Raw genomic sequence first — 18,384 nt, 5'->3', positions numbered from 1 at the left:
TTCAAGCAAACCACCTGTTATGAATGTAGGGCATAGTTTATCAATTTGCAAAGCAGGTGTGAGCATTCTCACCTTCTGCAAACCATGCAGTGCATATAAATGAAGATTTCAAAGAACTGTACTATTCTGGGAATAGAATTCCCAAAAGGAAGTGTAACATATCATTTTTAGAGTTCCACATGATCTCTACACATGCAGCAAGAAGCTTCACAATCAAGATCAAACCACTGGTGGGCATCACTATTTGTTCACACATGTGCAGCAGAAAAGCCTGATGTCTGTTCCCAGTGGGAAGTGTGGCACAGCCAGCCTAGGGAAAGGTGATGGATGCTCTTTATATCTCCTTTAACCTCACATTCACCCAAGACATTGCTTCAAAAGGACCACTTCATTCCTAACGGTGATGCTTAGGCTGGACCTATGGGGACCACTCAGATGAAAGGTAATTGTGCAAAACATCACACACTGCATTAAATGCTGGTCCCTGAATGAATTTTTCTCTGGGGAATAGACAGATATTTTTGCTTTAAAGAAATAGCTCCCAGAATACTGACATGTTCTATATTTGTTTTTCATTATACTTAATAAATTCCACTAAGTTTCTCCTACTTCTTTGTCTTGATTACACATCACGGTACTGTCTATAGGTTTAGCACTTTTAAGTTTCCACTTAAAAGTTAATTTTCAAGTTCCTTCTTTATATTGTCTTTTAAACCCAATATAAAACTGTTGTGTACATACTTGACTAAAATCTATATCAATACGGGTTATAATAATAACATAAGACTTTAGCCTTTCAGATGTTTATACTTTGGTGACTTTTTCCATTCAACTATAAACCTGTTCTTCTTAGTCAGTCCTTTTAAATAATTCTTCTATTTTGACAACTATAATTAACATGAAAATTCATATAAAATATTCTACAACTCACCTAAAAGTTTAAGCAAACAGAAGGATGCTACAGGTTAATTATTATAAAGGCAATATAACATTTTGGTCAAGAGCCCAGACTTTCTGTGTTCAAATCCTGCTCTCTCATAAATCAGTATGTCCTCTGTGCCTCAGTTTCCTCTTTTGTAAAATGAAGTCAACAATAGGACTTAAGACTTGTACATATATAGCACTTAGAATTGTGCATATAGAGCAGCTAGAACAGCCTGGCACCTAATTAGCTTTCAAGAAATGATATCAGTTATTAACCCATCACTACCACCACCACTACACTGTTCAATATAACCCAGTAAGTACACAATCCACTTATTTGAAACTCTGATCGAACAATTACAAGACAACCAACTGAAGGCAGAGGCCAAACATAAATTACTATTCAGGGCACCAAACAGCAGCACAACACAACTGAGCAAATTTATCACCCAAAGCCCAGCCAGGCCTGGAACAGCACAGTCACAGTCACTGAATATAGAGCTGCTCAGGATGAAGCATCAAAGTCTTCAGGAATACAGAGGATAAGGATAACAACTTTTTGGTGTATAAAACTCAGAGGTTTCTCCTTCCTAAGAAATCATATCCCACGTTTGACATAACCCCTAGTAATGAAAAGCTCTGCAGTAAAATTGAACAACTTTTCAGAGATGCACTGACTACACAAAGTACAAAATTCCCTCTGAAATAAAAAGGCTCTTTTCAAGCAATTTGGGGGAAGACAACAGAAGGAACAGAAGATTCATATTAAACATGACTGTTTTGAGACTTCTGAGTTGTGTTTCCAATCCGGTAACCACACCTGATTAAATGGAAAGATCAAGAAGAGTAAGACTTCCAACATAACATCAAACATGCAAGGTCATGACCCTGGAGGAACTAAAGGATAGTGATCAGTGAAATGTCATCTCTGAGTATTAATGCAACGCAGGTAAGGTTGGGTTGAAATACACTGGACGGCAAACTCACACTTCAGTCTAAAAAACAGAATACTGTAATGATAGGAGGATGATATAAAACATTTTTAACAGCCAAAGAGACATCAGCACCAATCAATCAGAATAGCCTCTGGATGTAAAAGCTCTTACACCTATTCCTAACATACCCTTAGAGAAACCAAGATCTAGAGCCACCAACCAAAAAACAAGGTATATCTTTAGTTCAGACCATAATCCCTCTTTCTTGGGCTCTGCCTTCAAGGTACTAGAGTCATTATTATTTCCTGGCTCCATATGCTATATTCATTCTGGAAAGCACTGCTATCAGAGATGCAATATGGCAAAGGCTGCAATTGGGTATGAAGCCAGATACTGAATCTTATGGATAAAGTCACAGAAGCCAGGGGAGGAAACAGAAAAAGTAAGGCCCTCAACAAGCTCTCAGGGAACTTTCCCCATTTTTCCCACAGACTTTTTGATGAAATAACTTACAGATTAATTTCAGAAAAAGATGAATCTAAGGTAAAGAGCACTGAGTAGTCAGAGATGTTAGTTTTGTAAGTGATAAAAGAGAAACTCCACAATCACCACCACTAAAAGAGATACCACTATCACAAACAATTCTGTGGAGAAGATACAGCACCTAAATGTGCAAAGGGAAAGACTAGAGATCTCTTCAAGAAAATTTGAGATACCAAGGGAACATTTCATGAAAACATGGGCTCAATAAAGGACAGAAAGAGTATGGACCTAACAGAAGCAGAAGAGATTAAGAAGAGGTAGCACAGAAGAACTATACAAAAAAGATCTTAATGACCAGGACAACTACAATGATGTAATCAATCACCTAGAGCCAGACATCTTGTAGCATGAAGTCAAGAGGGCCTTAGGAAGCATCACTATGAACAAAGCTAGTGGAGGTGATGGAATTCCAGCTGAGCTATTTCAAATCCTAAAAGATGATGCTTCTAAGGTGCTGCACTCAATATTGCAGCAAATTTGGAAAACTCAGCAGGCACTGCAGGACTAGAAAAGGTTAGTTTTCATTCCAATCCCAAAGAACGGCAATGCCCCAAAATTTTCAAACTATCACACAATTGCACTCATTTCACATGTTAGCAAGGTAATTCTCAAAATCCTTCAAGCTAGGCTTCAACAGTATGTGAATTGAGAATGTCTAGATGTTCAATCTGGATTTAGAAAAGGCAGAGGAACCAGAGATCAAATTACTAACATCCATTAGATCATAGAAAAAGCAAGAGAATTTCAGAAAAACATCTACTTCTGCTTCATTGACTACACTAAAGCCTTTGACTGTGTGGATCACAACATATTGTGGAAAATTCTTCGAGAGATGGGAATACCAGACCACCTTACCTGACTCCTGAGAAACCCGTATGCAGGTCAAGAAGCAACAGTCAGAACTGGATATGGAACAACGAACTGGTTCAAAATTGGGAAAGGAGTATGTCAAGGCTTCATATTGTCACCCTGCTTATTTAAATTATAGTCAATGTACATCATGTGAAATGCCAGGCTGAATGAAGCACAAGCTGGAATCAAGATTGCCAGGAGAAATATCAATAACCTCAGATATGCAGATGACATCACTCTTACGGCATAAAGCAAAGAGGAACTAAATAGCTTCTTGATGAAGGTAAAAGAGGAGAGTGAAAAAGGTGGCTTAAAACTCAACATTCAAAAATCTAAGATCATGGCATTTGGTCCCAACATTTCATGGCAAATAGATGGGGAAATAATGGAAATCAGTTCAGACTCTTTGCGACCCCATGAATTGCAGCACGCCAGGCCTCTCTGTCCATCGTCACTCCTGGAGTCTACCCAAACCCACGTCCATTGAGTCGGTGATGCCATCCAACCATCTCATCCTCTGTCGTCCCCTTCTCCTCCTGCCCCCAATACTACCCAGCATTAGGGTCTTTTCCAATGAGTCTACTCTTCACATGAGGTGGCCAAAGTATTGGAGTTTCAGCTTCAACATCAGTCCTTCCAATGAACACCCAGGATTGATCTCCTTTAGGATGGATTGATTGGATCTCCTTGCAGTCCAGTGGACTCTCAAGAGTCTTCTCCAACACCACAGTTCAAAAGCATCAATTCTGCGGCGCTCAGCTTTCTTCACCATCCAACTCTCACATCCATACATGACCACTGGAAAAACCATAGCCTTGACTAGACGGACTTTTGTTGGTAAAGTAATGGAAATAGTGACAGATTACTTTGAGGGGCTCCAAAATCACTACAGATGGTGACTGCAGCCATGAAATTAAAAGATGCTTGTTCCTTGGAAGAAACGCTATGAAAAACCTAGACAGCGTATTCAAAAGCAGAGACATTACTTTGCTGACACAGGTCCATATGGTCAAAACTAAGGTTTTTCCAGTAGTCATGTATGAACGTGAAAGCTGGACCATAAAGAAGGCTGAGTGCCAAAGAATTGATGCTTTTGAACTGTGGTGTTGGAGAAGACTCTTGAGAGTCCCTTGGACTGCAAGGAGATCCAACCAGTCATTCCTAAAGGAAATCAGTCCTGAATATTCATTGGAAGGACTGATACTGAAGTTCCAATACTTTGGCCACCTGATTCAAAGAGTCCACTCATTGAAAAAGACCCTGATGCTGGGAAAGATTGAGAGCAGGAGGAGAAGGGGACGACAGAGGATGAGATGGTTAGATGGCATGAACAACTCAATGGCCAAGAGTCTGAGCAAACTCAGGGAGATAGTGAAGGACATGGAAGCCTGGTGTGTTGCACTCCATAGAGCTGCAGAGTCAGACACAACATAGTGACTGCACAACAACAATACCTATAGTAGACTTCCCATAATAAATTATCCCCATCCCTAAAAAAAAAAAATATGCAAAATTATAACTTTTCTTGAATCCTTTAGAAAGAGCTTATCTTTCAGGGCAACCAAGTAACTCAAAATCTAAGGAGAGACAGGAGCCTCCAAAAAGATACAAGACACTAAAACCTGCCTACCTGAGACAGATCCTGGACCCAAGTCAAGGCATTATGAATAATTTAGCTGGAACTTTTAACAAGTTGCTAAAATCTAAGTATATGGTAGTATGAGAGCATGAAACCTCTAGGAGCTACATATACAGCAGCAATCTATACCCACTCACAGACTCTTCTCAGCCATCCTCACTGGGTACTAGTAAGAAAAACTGGAGGGAAAGACGATGACTCCCTTTAGGTTCTGTCCTGTTGGAAGGAAACCACAGCCACTGTGGAAAATAGACAAAGTCCACACAGATTCTTCTCCCCTCTCTCCACTAGAGCATAGGAGATGTAATCCCCACTAGAGGAAAGACAGAAAATTCTGTTGGCTTTAGGGACAGGTGAAGACTTCTGCAGCTAGAGAAAAGGAATGGGAAAAACTCTCTAGCTCTACCTGCAAAGAGTGGCAGAAACACATCAGAGATCCAGGTCATTAGCTCTCTTAAACCTCTGGGGAAGAGACAGGATTACCAAGAATGCCACACCCACAAGAGTCAGGCAGATGCCACTCCCCTAAGAACAAATCTATACTAGACAAGAAAGAACACTATCCCACTCCACCCACTAGGCTAGCAAGTATCATGACTAGAAACAGCAATCTCCAGCTAGGGGATATGTCAAGAACATGGAGACAGACCTTCTGTGATTGGGTATCAAAGGGAACACTTAAACCAGAGAGTGGAGAAAACATTAACGAAAAACTCTCTAGTAAACCTGCCTCTATCCTAAATACCATGATAACACTAGAAGAATTTGAAATCTATGATGCGTAGAAGGTAACAATAGCAATAACTAAACCTAAACCAAGCTCAATCTTGGTTAGTTTGACTCAACTCCTTACATTAAAGATGTAGTGAAAGATAAGGTATGCATATATCCAATCATAAGTGCTATTCACCTCATTCACCTCAGTTCTCAACCAATGTACATTACATAAGATGTCTAGATTTCAGAAACAAATGATGAGACACACAAAAAAAAGCGAGGAAAAATGAGACACCATTGAAACAAAGCAAACCAGAGAACCAGACACAGATGCTAGAACTATGACAGAAGAAAATTAAACAACGATGATGAATATGTTAAAGACTAAGAGTAAAGGTAGACAACATACACTATTAGATGAAGTATTTCAGAGATGGAAACTATTAAAAAAAAAAAGATCCAGAGGGAATGTTAGAAAAGAAAAGCATGTAAGAAATGGAGAATCCTTTTAATGGCATCACAATAGACTTAACATAGTAAAGGAAAAACTATAAACTTCAAAAGAAGTCAACAGGGATATCCCTGGTAGTTCAGTCGTTAAGAATCCACCTTGCAATGCAGGGGACAGGGTTCAATCCCTGGTCGGGGGGTTAGGATCTTATATGCCTCAGATCAATGAAACCAGCGTGCTCTGGAGGCTATGTGCCTAGAGAGCCTGTTTGCCACAACGAACGGTCGAAGATCTGCATGCCTCAACTAAGACTCAATTCAGCCAAATAAATATTTATTTAAATGGTTGTTGCTTAAGGCCATTAAGTTAAAAAAATAAGTTAATGGAAATTATTCAAATTAAAACACAGATGTAAAAAAAAAAGAACAGAACATCCAAGAACTGTGGTTAATATCTAAAGGTATAACATATGAGTGAGATATCAGAATCTCACTAGGAGAAGAAAGAACAGAGGAAAAGAACGTGTAGGGATAACATCCAAGAATTATCCCAAATTAATAAATATCAAACCACTGATTTAAGAAGATTAAAAGACACAAATCCAGATAAGTTAAACAAACACACCATATTCAAACTGCTGAAAAACAGTGTTTTAAAAAAAATCTTCAAGCAGTATTAGGAAAAAAAGGACACATTATATGTAGGGGAACAGAGGTAATAATCATGGCAGATTCTTTGTCGTTTATTTGCAACACACCTGTAATACAAGATCTACTTCTTTGAAGTGAAGAACCATAATACAGACAGAAAATTGAAACTACATAAAAATAAATAGTGATAAAAATGACATTGCTGTTGTTAAGTTGCTGAGTCATGTCTGACTCTTTTGTGACCCCCATGGACTGTAGCCCACCAGGCTTCTCTGCCCATGTGATTACCCAGGCAAGAATACTGGAATGGGTTGCCATTTCCTTTTCAGGGGGATTTTCCTGACCCAGGGATCAAAACCTGCAACTCCTGCATTGGCAGGCAGATTCGTTACCATTGAGCTACCTGAGAAGCCCAGAAACCATGTAAATAAACTTAAATTTAAAATGTTCTTATTTCTAATTTTTATAAAAGAATTGTCTAAAGCAAAATTAATAGCAACTTATTGGGCATTAAAGAATAAGTTAAAGTATATGTATGACAGCAAAGGACCTTAGATAGGAATTAGGAATATATTGTTGTAAGGACTTTACACTACACAGGAAGTGATAAAATATTTAAATTATTCCTCAGTAGAAACAAAAATTAATTACAACTCCCTGGGATATTTGTATAAATAAAAGATATGACCACAGAAACACAAAAGTATAGAGAAGGGTATATGAGATTAAAATGTTATAAAATTTTTACACTGCTCAGGAAGTACCTGATAAAAGTACCTAATTTAGAGTAGACTTTAAAAAGTCAGTAATGAATATTATAATCTCTAGAGTAACCACCTAAGGAATAAAAGAATACATAAATAAAAAGTTTAGGAAAAATAGAATAATACACATATTTGATTAATCCAAAAGGCAAGAAAGAAAATAATGGAGCAAAGAGCAGACAGAATGAGTACAGAAAGTAAACTGTAAGATGCCTCAAACCCAATTATGTCAGTAAATGTAAATTGATGGACTAATCCACTTAAAATATAAATATGGTTACACCAGATAAAAATGAAAAAAATCCAATGACAGGTGACCCTTGAACCATCAGGGTTTGAACTCATGGGTCCACTTATTTTTCAACAGTAAATAGTACATAATCCAAGACTGATTGGATCTGCCAGCTGCAGAACTGCAAATGTGGAGGACACTACAAGGAGGGCTGACTGTAAAATACATGCAGATATTTGACTACCTGGGAGAGTTGGTGCCCTTAACAAGCTGTTGTCCAAGGGTCAAATGTATATCTGTTTACAAAAGACCCACTTTAAATCTGATATAACTGGAAAGGAAAAAGATCTAACAAGTAAACAGTAAACTAAAGTGGTATGGTACAGTTATATTAACATCAGAATAAACTTTAATACAAAAAGTATTATTCAAAATGGGAATGTTTCATAATGATAAAATGGAAAATTTAATAGGAAGACATAACAATCCTAAATAATATAACTTCAAGTTATATTCAAGAAAAAAGAGAAAAAAGAACAATTTTTCTTCAAGAAAAAAAAGAACAATTTCTTATATTTCAAGTTTTTTTTTCTTTTTCACTACAACATCTTGAACTTCCAGCTGCTCCCACCAATACATCAACTCTTAGGTTTATGCCAAGGTGTAGGAACACTTCAGAAGTCATCCAATAGGAAAACAGAGACTATAGCTACAAAAATAACACATAAATGAGGTAGATAAATTAAAGCTTTCACATCCAGGACTTTCTTGTTCCAACTTGGTAGCCTTCATGCAATACTCAGAAGAAAAAAAAATTCTTCATAATTACTTGGCGTAAGTCACAATCAAGGAAATGTTGGTACAAATCAGTATAAGAAGTCATTAGTATATAATAAGAAAACACGCCCTTCCTTGAGTTTGTTTCTTCAAGAATGGACACCTAGCTCTTCAACAGAGCAGGCACTGGTGAACTAAATTACATCACCTGAGATGTTTTTAACATTTTTTAACATTCCCCTCACCAAAACTGATGTAAAAAAACAAAACAGATCAGATTATATAAAAATTGAACCTGATTAACCAAATTACCTTAATATAGAGACTATACCTAACATAGATCTTCTTGATACTCCTTACGGTTATCAAAGATGAACTTTCAGGTCAGTTCAGTCACTCAGTTGTGTCTGACTCTTTGTGACCCCATGGACTCCAGCATGCCAGCCTTCCCTGTCCATCACCAACTCCCAGAGCTTGCTCAGACTCATGTCCATTGATTCAGTGATGTCATCCAACCATCTCATCCTCTGTCCCCCCTTTCTCCTCCTGCCTTCAATCTTTCCCAGCATCAGGGTCTTTTCCAATGAGTCAGTTCTTCACATCAGGTGGTGAAAATATTGGAGTTTCAGCTTTAGCATCAGTCCTTCCAATTAATAGTCAGGACTGATTTCCTTTAGGATGGACTGGTTGGATCTCCTTGCAGTCCAAGGGACTCTCAAGAGTCTTCTCCAACACCACAGTTCAAAAGCATCAACTCTTTGGTGCTCAGTTTTCTTTATAGTCCGACTCTCACATCCATACATGACTACTAGAAAAACTATAGCTTTGACTAGATGGACCTTTCTCGGTAAAATAATGTCTCTGCTTTTTAACATGCTATCTAGGTTGGTCATAGCTTTTCTTCCAAGGAGTAAGTGTCTTTTAATTTCATGGCTGCAGTCACTATCTGCATTGATTTTGGAGCCCCCAAAAATAAAGTCTCCCACTGTTTCCATTGTTTCCCCGTCTATTTGCCATGAAGTGATGGGACTAGATGCCATGATCTTAGTTTTCTGAATGTTGAGTTTTAAGCCAACTTTTTCACTCTCTTTCACTTTCATCAAGAGGCTCTTTAATTCTTCTTTGTTTTTTGCCATAAGGGTGGTGTCATCTGCATATCTGAGGTTATTGATATTTCTCCCAGCTATCTTGATTCCAGCCTGTGCTTCATCCAGCCCAGCATTTCGCATGATGTACTCTGCATATAAGTTAAATAATCAGGGTGACAATATATAGCCTTGACATACTCCTTTCCCGATTTGGAACCAGTCTGTTGTTCCATGTCCAATTCTAACTGTTGCTTCTGACCTGTATACAGACTTCTCAGGAGAGCCATAATGAAAGCATCATAAATTTCAAAATTCAAAGAAATGAAATCATGAGTATATTCTCTGACTACAAAGAAGTAAACTAGAAATCAATAAAAGAATGATATCCAGAAAAAACAACTGGAAAAATCAGTAACTATGTTGAAACTTAGTTACAATAAAGACATAACATATTCAACTTGTGGGTGGCAGTTAAAGTAGTATTTTTAAGGAATAATTTTACATGCATACTTTGGGGAAAAAAGTTATGTAATTGGGCTTCCCCGGTGGCTCAGATGGTAAAGAATCTGCCTGCAATGTGGGAGAGCCAGGTTCGATCCCTGGGTCAGGAAGATCCTCTGGAGAAGGGAATGACTATCCACCAGTATTCTTGACTAGAGAATTCCATGGACAGAGGAGCCTGGCAGGTTAGGGCTATAGTCCATGGAGTCGCAGAGTCGGACATGACTGCACCACTCAAAGAAAATAATAGAAATGATCCAACAAAAGAAGAAAATCTGAAAGTTCCACTATGTATTAAATAAATTTAATCAATTATTTCTTTTCACCAATAATACTCCAGCCTCACATGGCTTTGCTAGTGAAATCTGCCAACTTTAAAAGAAGAAATAATATCAAACTTACATAGCAGGAGAATAGAAAAAGAAGTAAACACTGTCCATCCCATGTGATGAGGCAAGCATAACCTTGGTACAAAAACCTGAAAAGGACATTTCAAGAAAATTACAGGCCAGTATCATTCATGAAAAAGATATAAGAAATCATAACCAAGATATTTGAAATTCAAATCCCTTGTTATATAGGAAAAATAAAATACATTGCAACCAGGTGGAACTTATTCTGAAAACACAAAGCTGGTTTAACATTTGAAAATCCAATATAATCTACCCAGTAGAATAAAGAATGGGAAAAAATCCTATGGTTACTTCAAAAGATGCAGAATAAGTGTATCATAAAATGTATCTCCTAGTCTATTCCTAAACAAACTAAGAATAGAGAGAAATGTCCTTAATTTATGGTGGTAGAAGTGAGAAGAGTGGTTATATTACAGAGCAGGTAGGAGGAAGAGATTTGAGGTTTCCAACTGGATGTGGGTGGTAATGACAAGAGTGGAGAGATAAACATTCTTCAAGCTGTACAGTTAAGACTCGTCACTTCACTGGCTATAAGTAATATTTCAATAAAAGAGGAAAAAGTAAAAGAACAAGAATTGAGCAACAACTAAGAAAATAGAGAGGGCATCTCTGAAACAGATAATGGAATGGGATAAATGATAAAGGAAGCTCCACAGCTTCCCAAAAATCAATGGGGAAGGAAGAAATTGCTCAACAGATGGTACTTTGAAAAACATGGCCCATCAGAGAAGCCTCCAATTTGGAATTTCACCTTACACCATATCCAAAATGAACCCCTAAGGGATTAAAGAGCTCATTATAAAACCATCTCCATCTCACCCTTACCAACTTCATGGGCAAAAAAGCTACAGAACAATGTAAGTGGACGTTCAATTGACAAAACTTCATATGGTTAATGTTCATGAGGAATTTCCTACAGGCCAGGCACTACTATAAACACTGCATACAGCACACAGGAACATTCACAATTAGATTACATAGACAGGAAAACTGAGGCCCTGGGGCCCCAAGTAACTTGCCCAGGAAATAAACTCTTAGATCAGAACTCAAAGTCAGATTTCTCTTACTTACCGCATGGCATCTTGCTGCTTCAGAGTGGTACCTTTTCTAATGAGACATTCTATAAAATTTATTTGGGATTTTATTCTCGTGTCCTGGAGTGATTCGGAACCAAACAGCAATAACAACGAAACAATCACCTCCTCGCAAATGACCAACTGACAGTAGATCAAAGCCTATTTGGAAAAATGACAAAAGTTTACTAGTTATACAAGAAGAGTTCTTAGGTAGAGATGGACTAGGAAGAGAATAACCGGCAATGAATAAACCCATGAAGTCACCTATACTGTCAGCAGACACGTTTTTAAAAATCACAAACAGTTCACACTCCAACAAAGAATAAAATGTCGCCTCTTACGAGTGTGAACCTTCACGACTTTTCTTTTTCTCAAACCACCTGCACTTTGAGAATTCAAGGACGCAAGTTTTCAGCGAAGACCCACGTAGGTTGCATGCGTATGAATGTCGGTGCTGGCGGTTACCGCCAAGGGGCGCACGCGGCGCGCACTAGCGCTGGGGACCCCGGGTTCCCAGAGGAGCGCGCCGGCCATGCTCACCGCTGAGCCTGCCAGGATTAAATTCCCAGCTCATTCAGTGATGCCCAGTTTGTGCCCACTGGGAATTTTAACTACATCTCACAGAGACTCCACACGCTCTAACAAGGACGCGTCGGAGGTGGACAGAGCCCACCGAAGGTGAGGGCCGGGTCTGCATTTCTGCTGAGAATCAGGAATGCTGGTTGGTGAAAACAGTTGTGAAGCAGGAAGCTTTTGGGGAGATGAAGGGAAATCTTCATTAGCTATTGCCTGCCCCTTCCCTTGGAGAAGGCGATGGCACCCCACTCCAGTATTCTTGCCTGGAAAATCCCATGGACAGAGGAGCCTGGGAGGACCCCCTGCAGTCCATGGGGTTTCGAAGAGTCAGACACGACTGAGCGACTTCACTTTCACTTTTCACTTTCATGCATTGGAGAAGGAAATGGCAACCCACTCCAGTGTTCTTGCCTGGAGAATCCCAGGGATGGCGGAGCCTGGTGGGCTGCCGTTTAATGGGGTCGCACAGAGTTGGACATAACTGAAGCGATTTAGCAGCAGCAGCAGCAGCCCCTTCCCTAGGAAAATATGGAAAATGTAGAATCGAGCCCTTCAAATTCAATTCCACACTTGAATTCAACACTCGGGCAAATTTATAAATTTAGGAACTCTTCAAAGCTCTGTTAAAAAAAAATAATAATAAATTTTTCTTTTGTTTGTTTAAGAGAGAGGTGCTAGGTTTGTAAGCTACTTTCCTCAAAGAGAAATAAGGTGATAGGGATATAAAGAAAAAAAATTATATAAGCTTTGACAAACTTGAGTTTGAACATATGTTAATTTACTTTTACCTATTTACTATAGAGGGAGGAAAAAAACTTCTTTAATAAAATGAAATTAGTGAGCGTCTAAAAGTTCTTAAAATCTCTAAAGTTCTTTACAACTCACTAAAATACAGAATAACAAAGAAATTTTTGAAATTCTACGTACTTCCAAGATTGTCAGGTCAATTTCTTTATAAACCATTAAATATGATTTATGGAATAATCCAGACAAAATCAAATGGCTTTGCTAATCTAAGTGTATCTCTAATAAGTTAGGAGGAGAAAGTGAAAGGATTTGTTTATAGAAAAAAGAATTCCCTTCACTAATTCCCACTGCTGCCCATCTCCAAAGTTTCAAACATTGCAATAATAGCGTGTGGTGGGATTATGATATGTCACCATTTAGAACAGGATGTTGGATCAGCAGTATTAAAGGATGCAGAGGGCAGCTCATCTTTATCAGGGGTCCTGGTAAAGAAGGCGGGTGTCCTGTCTGCTGGGCACTCTCCTCCCAGAGGGGAACTGGAGTCTCTTCCCACAGCTTCAGCTCTACTCCAGCTACCTCCTGATCACCTAGCAAAAGACAGTTCCCTGTGCTGCCAAATTTATCACATGAAGAAACACCTGGGAGCCTGGAGCATCTCCTCCGAATCTAGGCCAATCCTCAATTTGCAAAAGACAAAAAATAAAGAGTAGGAATATTTGAGAAAAAACACTGCACCTGTTACATGCCTAACATGTCTTGTGTAGGTTTTCACGTTTAACTAGATAATTGTTATTCACATCTTACAGATGAGGAATGAGAAGCCTCTTTAAGTGACACCCATGCACAGCACACAAGAAAATAGGGGCTTCCCAGGTGGCGCTAGTGGTAAAGAATCTGCTTGTGAGTGCAGGAGAAGCAGGAGACCTGGGTTCAATCCCTGGGTCAGGAAGATGCCCTGGAAGAGGGGGTGGCAACCCACTCCAGTGTTCTTGCCTGGAGAATCCCATGGACAGAGGAGAATGGTGAGCTACAGTCCATAGAGTCACAAACAGTCAGACATGACTGAAGCGACTTAGCATGTAGTACGCAAGCACACAAGAAAACAGCAGTGCTGACATATAAATCCAAGTGGCTCTAAAGACCAGAGTCTTCACATCAATGGCTCACAATAATAATTCAGAAAATAGAACTAATTCATTCTATAAGATAAAAAGGCATAAAATGTAATATCTTCATTTGTACGCTTTCTTCTTCATTTGTAGGTTTCCTCCAGGTTCACTTAAAAAATAAACACATTCTGATTCTGTTTGATCATCTGTTGAAATCTAAGCCTTAAAAGAAAGTCTTTTGGACTTCCCTGGTAGCTCAGCTGGTAAAGAATTCACCTGCAGTGCAGGAGACCCAGTTTGATTCCTAGGTCAGGAAGTTCTCCTGCAGAAGGGATAGGCTACCCACTCCAGTATTCTGTGGCTTCCCTGTTGGCTCAGACGGTAAAGAATCCACCTGCAATGCATGATCCCTGAGTTGGGATGATCCCCTGGAAGAGGGTATGGCAGTCTACTCCAGTATTCCTGCCTGAAGAATCCCATGGACAGAGGAGCCTGGCGGGCTACAGTCCATGGGGTAGCAAAGAGTCAGACATGACTAAGAACAGCACAAGTTTTGCAGTATTACAGTGTTACTTCTTCTAGTAAAGTTTTAGCTTCATTGTTTACAATATACTGTGAAAAGTGAAGAAAAGCCATAATTCATACATTTCAATAGCTTATCATTCCTCTTATTACAAATCTAAAAGCATCTCATGGCAAATTCGACCACTTAATTTGTTAATGCCTTTGGAATAAACTATTTGAAAATAGGATATACCAATTAGCAAAAAAGTATCCACTAACTTATTCAACAAATATTTCTTTCTTACCACCATCAGGGAAGCACTTCTAGATGCAGGGGATATGAAATGGTTGGAAGAAATGAAAGAAAGAAATGAAAAGAAATGGTGAAATGAAAGAAATGGTTGGAAATGCCTCCTGCCTTCACAGAGACAGGCAAATCAGAAAAACAGGTCAAACAGAGAAAAGTTCCATAGAGGAAAAAAATGGCATAGAAGTGGATGGATACACTTTAAACTTGTGTGATCAGGGAGGCCTCTGATAAGGGCCATTTGAGTACAGGGAACAACCTTAAAGATGTGAGGGTGCAACCCTGAACCTATCTGGAGAACGGGCATTCCAGGCAGAGAAAATAGATGATGGCAGAACTGGAAAACCGCACACTGCAGGTACGGAGCCCTTGTGCTCTAGAGCTTGCATGACACAACTAGAGAGAAGCCCACATGTTACAACAAAGACCCGATGCAGTCAAATAAATTAAAAAAAAAAAATCCCTGAAGCAGTTGCACAGCTGGTGTTGTAGGAGAAGAGCTAAGGGGGCCAGACTTGCTGAAGCAGAGCAAACAGGGGAAAAGAGTGTAATGAGGTCAGAGCAACCGTATGGAGCTAGATTATTAAAGACCTTATAGCCACTGAAAGGGCTGTGGCTTTTACTCTAAATGTGATGGAAGTTACTGACTGCAAAGGAATGATAACACACTACCTTGAGTTTTAAAGGAACACAGAGTGCTGTGCTGAAAACAGATTACATGAGAGGAAAGGTGGAGTCATAGAAATCAGGAGGTAAGTTCAACTACACAGGGGCAAGATGATGGTTGTTTAAAGCACCATGGTAGCAGTGATGGTAGGAAGAAAGAGCCTGATTCTAGATATATTTTTATGACAGAGCCAACAGGGTTTGCTGATGGGTTATATGCAAAGAAAAAAAGGGAAGAGGTGTGAATGATGACTCCAAGAATTTTGGCTGAGAAACTGGAAGGATGAAGTTGCTATTTAGAGATAGGCAAGACTGTGGGAAGTGTAAGATTTTGAGTGGAGATCAGAAATTCAGATTTGCACAGATTGGATGTGAGGTACCCAGTAGACTGGGCTGCTCTGGTGGCTCAGCGGTAAAGAATCCACCTGCAAGGCAGGAGACTCAAGAGATGCAAGTTCAATCCTTGAATGGGGAAGATCCCTTGGAGAAGGAAATGGCAACTCACTGTGGTATTCTTGGCTGGGAAATCCCATGGACAGAGGATCCTGGTGGGCTATAGCCCATTGGGTCTTAAGAGTCAGACACGACTTTAGCGAATAAGCCACCACCATCCAGTAGACATCCAAGTAGAATAGCAAGCAAGCACTTGGACATGAGAATAAACTGTAGACTCATTAACATATGTTGTTGTTCAGTTGCCCAGTCGTGTCATGAACTGCAGCATGCCAGGCCTCCCTGTCCCTCACCGTCTCCTAAAGTTTTCCCAAGTTCATGTCCATTGAATCAGTGATGCCATCCAGCCATCTCATCCTCTGACACTCTCTTCTCCTTCTGCCCTCAATCTTTCCCAGATCAGGGACTTTTCCAATGAGTCAGGTGTTCGGATCAGATGACCAAAGGACTGGAGTTTCAGCTTCGACATTAGTCTTTCCAACCAGTATTCAGGGTTGATTTCCCCTAGGATTGATTGGTTTGATCTCCTTGCTGTCAAAGGGACTCTCAAGAGTCTTCTCCAGCTCCACACTTTTAAGGCATCAATTCTTCGGTGCTCTGCCTTCTTTACAGTCCAGCTCTCACAACCATACATGACCACTGGGAAGATCATAGCCTTGACTATATGGACCTTGGTTGGCAGAGTGATGTCTTTGCTTTTCAACCCACTGTCTAGGTTTGTCATAACTTTTCTGCCAAGAAGCAAACATCTTCTGAATTTCATGGCTGCAGTCACCATCCAAAGTGATTTTTAGAGCCCAAGAAGAGGAAATCTGTCACTACTTCCACCTTTCCCCCCTCTATTTGTCATGAAGGAATGGGGCCAGGTGCCATGATCTTAGTTTTTTAATATTTAGTTTAAGCTGGCTCTTTCACTCTCCTCCTTCACCCTCATCAAGAGGCTTTTTAGTTTCTCTTCACTTTCTGCCATTAGAGTGGCATCATCCACGTATCTGAGGTTGATGATGTTTCTCCCACCTATCTTGATTCCAGCTTGTAACTCATCCAGCCCGTCATTTCTCATAATGTGCTCAGCGTATAGGCTAAACTAACAGGGTGACAGCAGACAGCCCTGTCATACTCCTTTCTCAATCTTGAACCAATCAGTTTTTCCATATTAACTGTTTCTTCTTGACCTGCATACAGGTTTCTCAGGAGACAGGTAAGACAGTCTGGTATTCCCATCTCTTTAAAAGCTTCCATAGTTTGTTATCGGAGAAGGCAATGGCACCCCACTCCAGTACTCTTGCCTGGAAAATCCCATGGACAGAGGAGCCTGGTAGGCTACAGTCCATGAGGTTGCTAAGAGTCAGACACAACTGAAGCGACTTAGCAGCAGCAGCAGCACAGTTTGTTATGATCCATATATTCAAAGGCTTTGGTGTAGTCAATGAAACAGAGGTAGATGTTTTTCTGGAATTCCCTAGCTTTCTCTATGATCCAGTGAATGCTGGCAATTTGATTCATTAACGTGTGAGTGAGGGAGTGAAAGCCGCTCAGTCATGTCCAAGTCTTTGTGACCCCATGGTCTGTCCATGGAGTTCTCCAAGCAAGAATACTGGAGTGGATTGCCACTGCCTTCTCCAGGGGACCTTCCCAACCCAGGGATCACACCCAGGTCTCCTGCATTGCAGGCAGATTATTTACCATCTGAGCCCCCAGGGAAACCTCCATTAACATATGAATATTATCTAAAACCTTGAGCTGTGATGAGATTAGAAAGAGAGGCAAGTCCAAAGGCTAAACTCTGCATCCTGACATTTGGAGATCAAGGAGATGTGAAGATCAACAAAGGAAATCAAGAGGAACTGGTCAATCATCAGTCAAGTAGAAAGAAGCATTTATATTCCCATGCCAACAACTGGAACTTTTAAAAATTACTAATAAAACAGGCATTTGATAAATATCAGTTTTCCACAAATGTTCTTCTTAAATTCCCCATATTTCAAAAATTCCTGAATAACAAGGCAGGCTGAAAGAGTAAATCACCATGAATTCTTTTGACTTGCCCTCCAGGGTCTTTGATTTTGCCTAAACCTGAACTATGCCAGAACCTGAGCAAAGTTTAACATTCCCACTAACTTAATTGACAAAATATTTATTATGAATCTAGCATATGCAAATAACAGTGCTATAAGTGGTGACAGAAGACAGGGGTGATTAATATGTGATCCTTGTTCTAAGGAGTTGATTGTCTAGCAGGGAAAATAAAATACTTACATCAGAAGTAATGATACAAAGTTAACATAGATAAAATTACAAGTTTCAGAAACATATCTGGGGGCCAAATTCTTAGAGTTTAACAAGGATTCCATTATAATCAGGGCTTCCCAGGTGGCTGAGTGGTAAAGAATCTGTTTGTCAGTGCAGGAGACACAGGAGATGTGGGTCTGATCCTGAGGTCAGGAAGATCCCCTGGAG

The 18,384-nt window shown here is 39.7% G+C and overlaps 1 protein-coding gene across 15 annotated transcripts in view; it reads right to left on the bottom strand.

Moving 5' to 3' along the window:
* SYT16 (synaptotagmin 16) overlaps positions 1-18,384 on the bottom strand; it is a 287,045-nt gene that overhangs the window by 84,817 nt on the left and 183,844 nt on the right. For 5 of the 15 annotated variants that reach the window (XM_081509821.1, XM_081509822.1, XM_081509824.1 and 2 more), the window contains exons 1-2: positions 11,827-12,005; positions 11,558-11,721 (exon numbers count right to left, since the gene is read on the bottom strand). The exons of 3 other annotated variants lie outside the window; for them this stretch is intronic. In XM_081509821.1, coding sequence (XP_081365947.1) covers positions 11,558-11,567 — 10 coding nt within the window. In that variant the 5' untranslated portion in view covers positions 11,568-11,721; positions 11,827-12,005. Of the gene's footprint in view, positions 1-10,475; positions 10,552-11,557; positions 11,722-11,826; positions 12,006-18,384 lie in introns of those variants that run through there. 7 more of the 15 variants (XM_081509827.1, XM_081509825.1, XM_081509823.1 and 4 more) reach the window with 3 other exon arrangements.

This window comes from Giraffa tippelskirchi, chromosome 7 (assembly GCF_054371585.1).
Source record: "Giraffa tippelskirchi isolate mGirTip1 chromosome 7, T2T-mGirTip1v1.2.pri, whole genome shotgun sequence".
NCBI lineage: Eukaryota > Metazoa > Chordata > Mammalia > Artiodactyla > Giraffidae > Giraffa > Giraffa tippelskirchi.
This window is presented reverse-complemented; position numbering and strand designations above follow the sequence as displayed.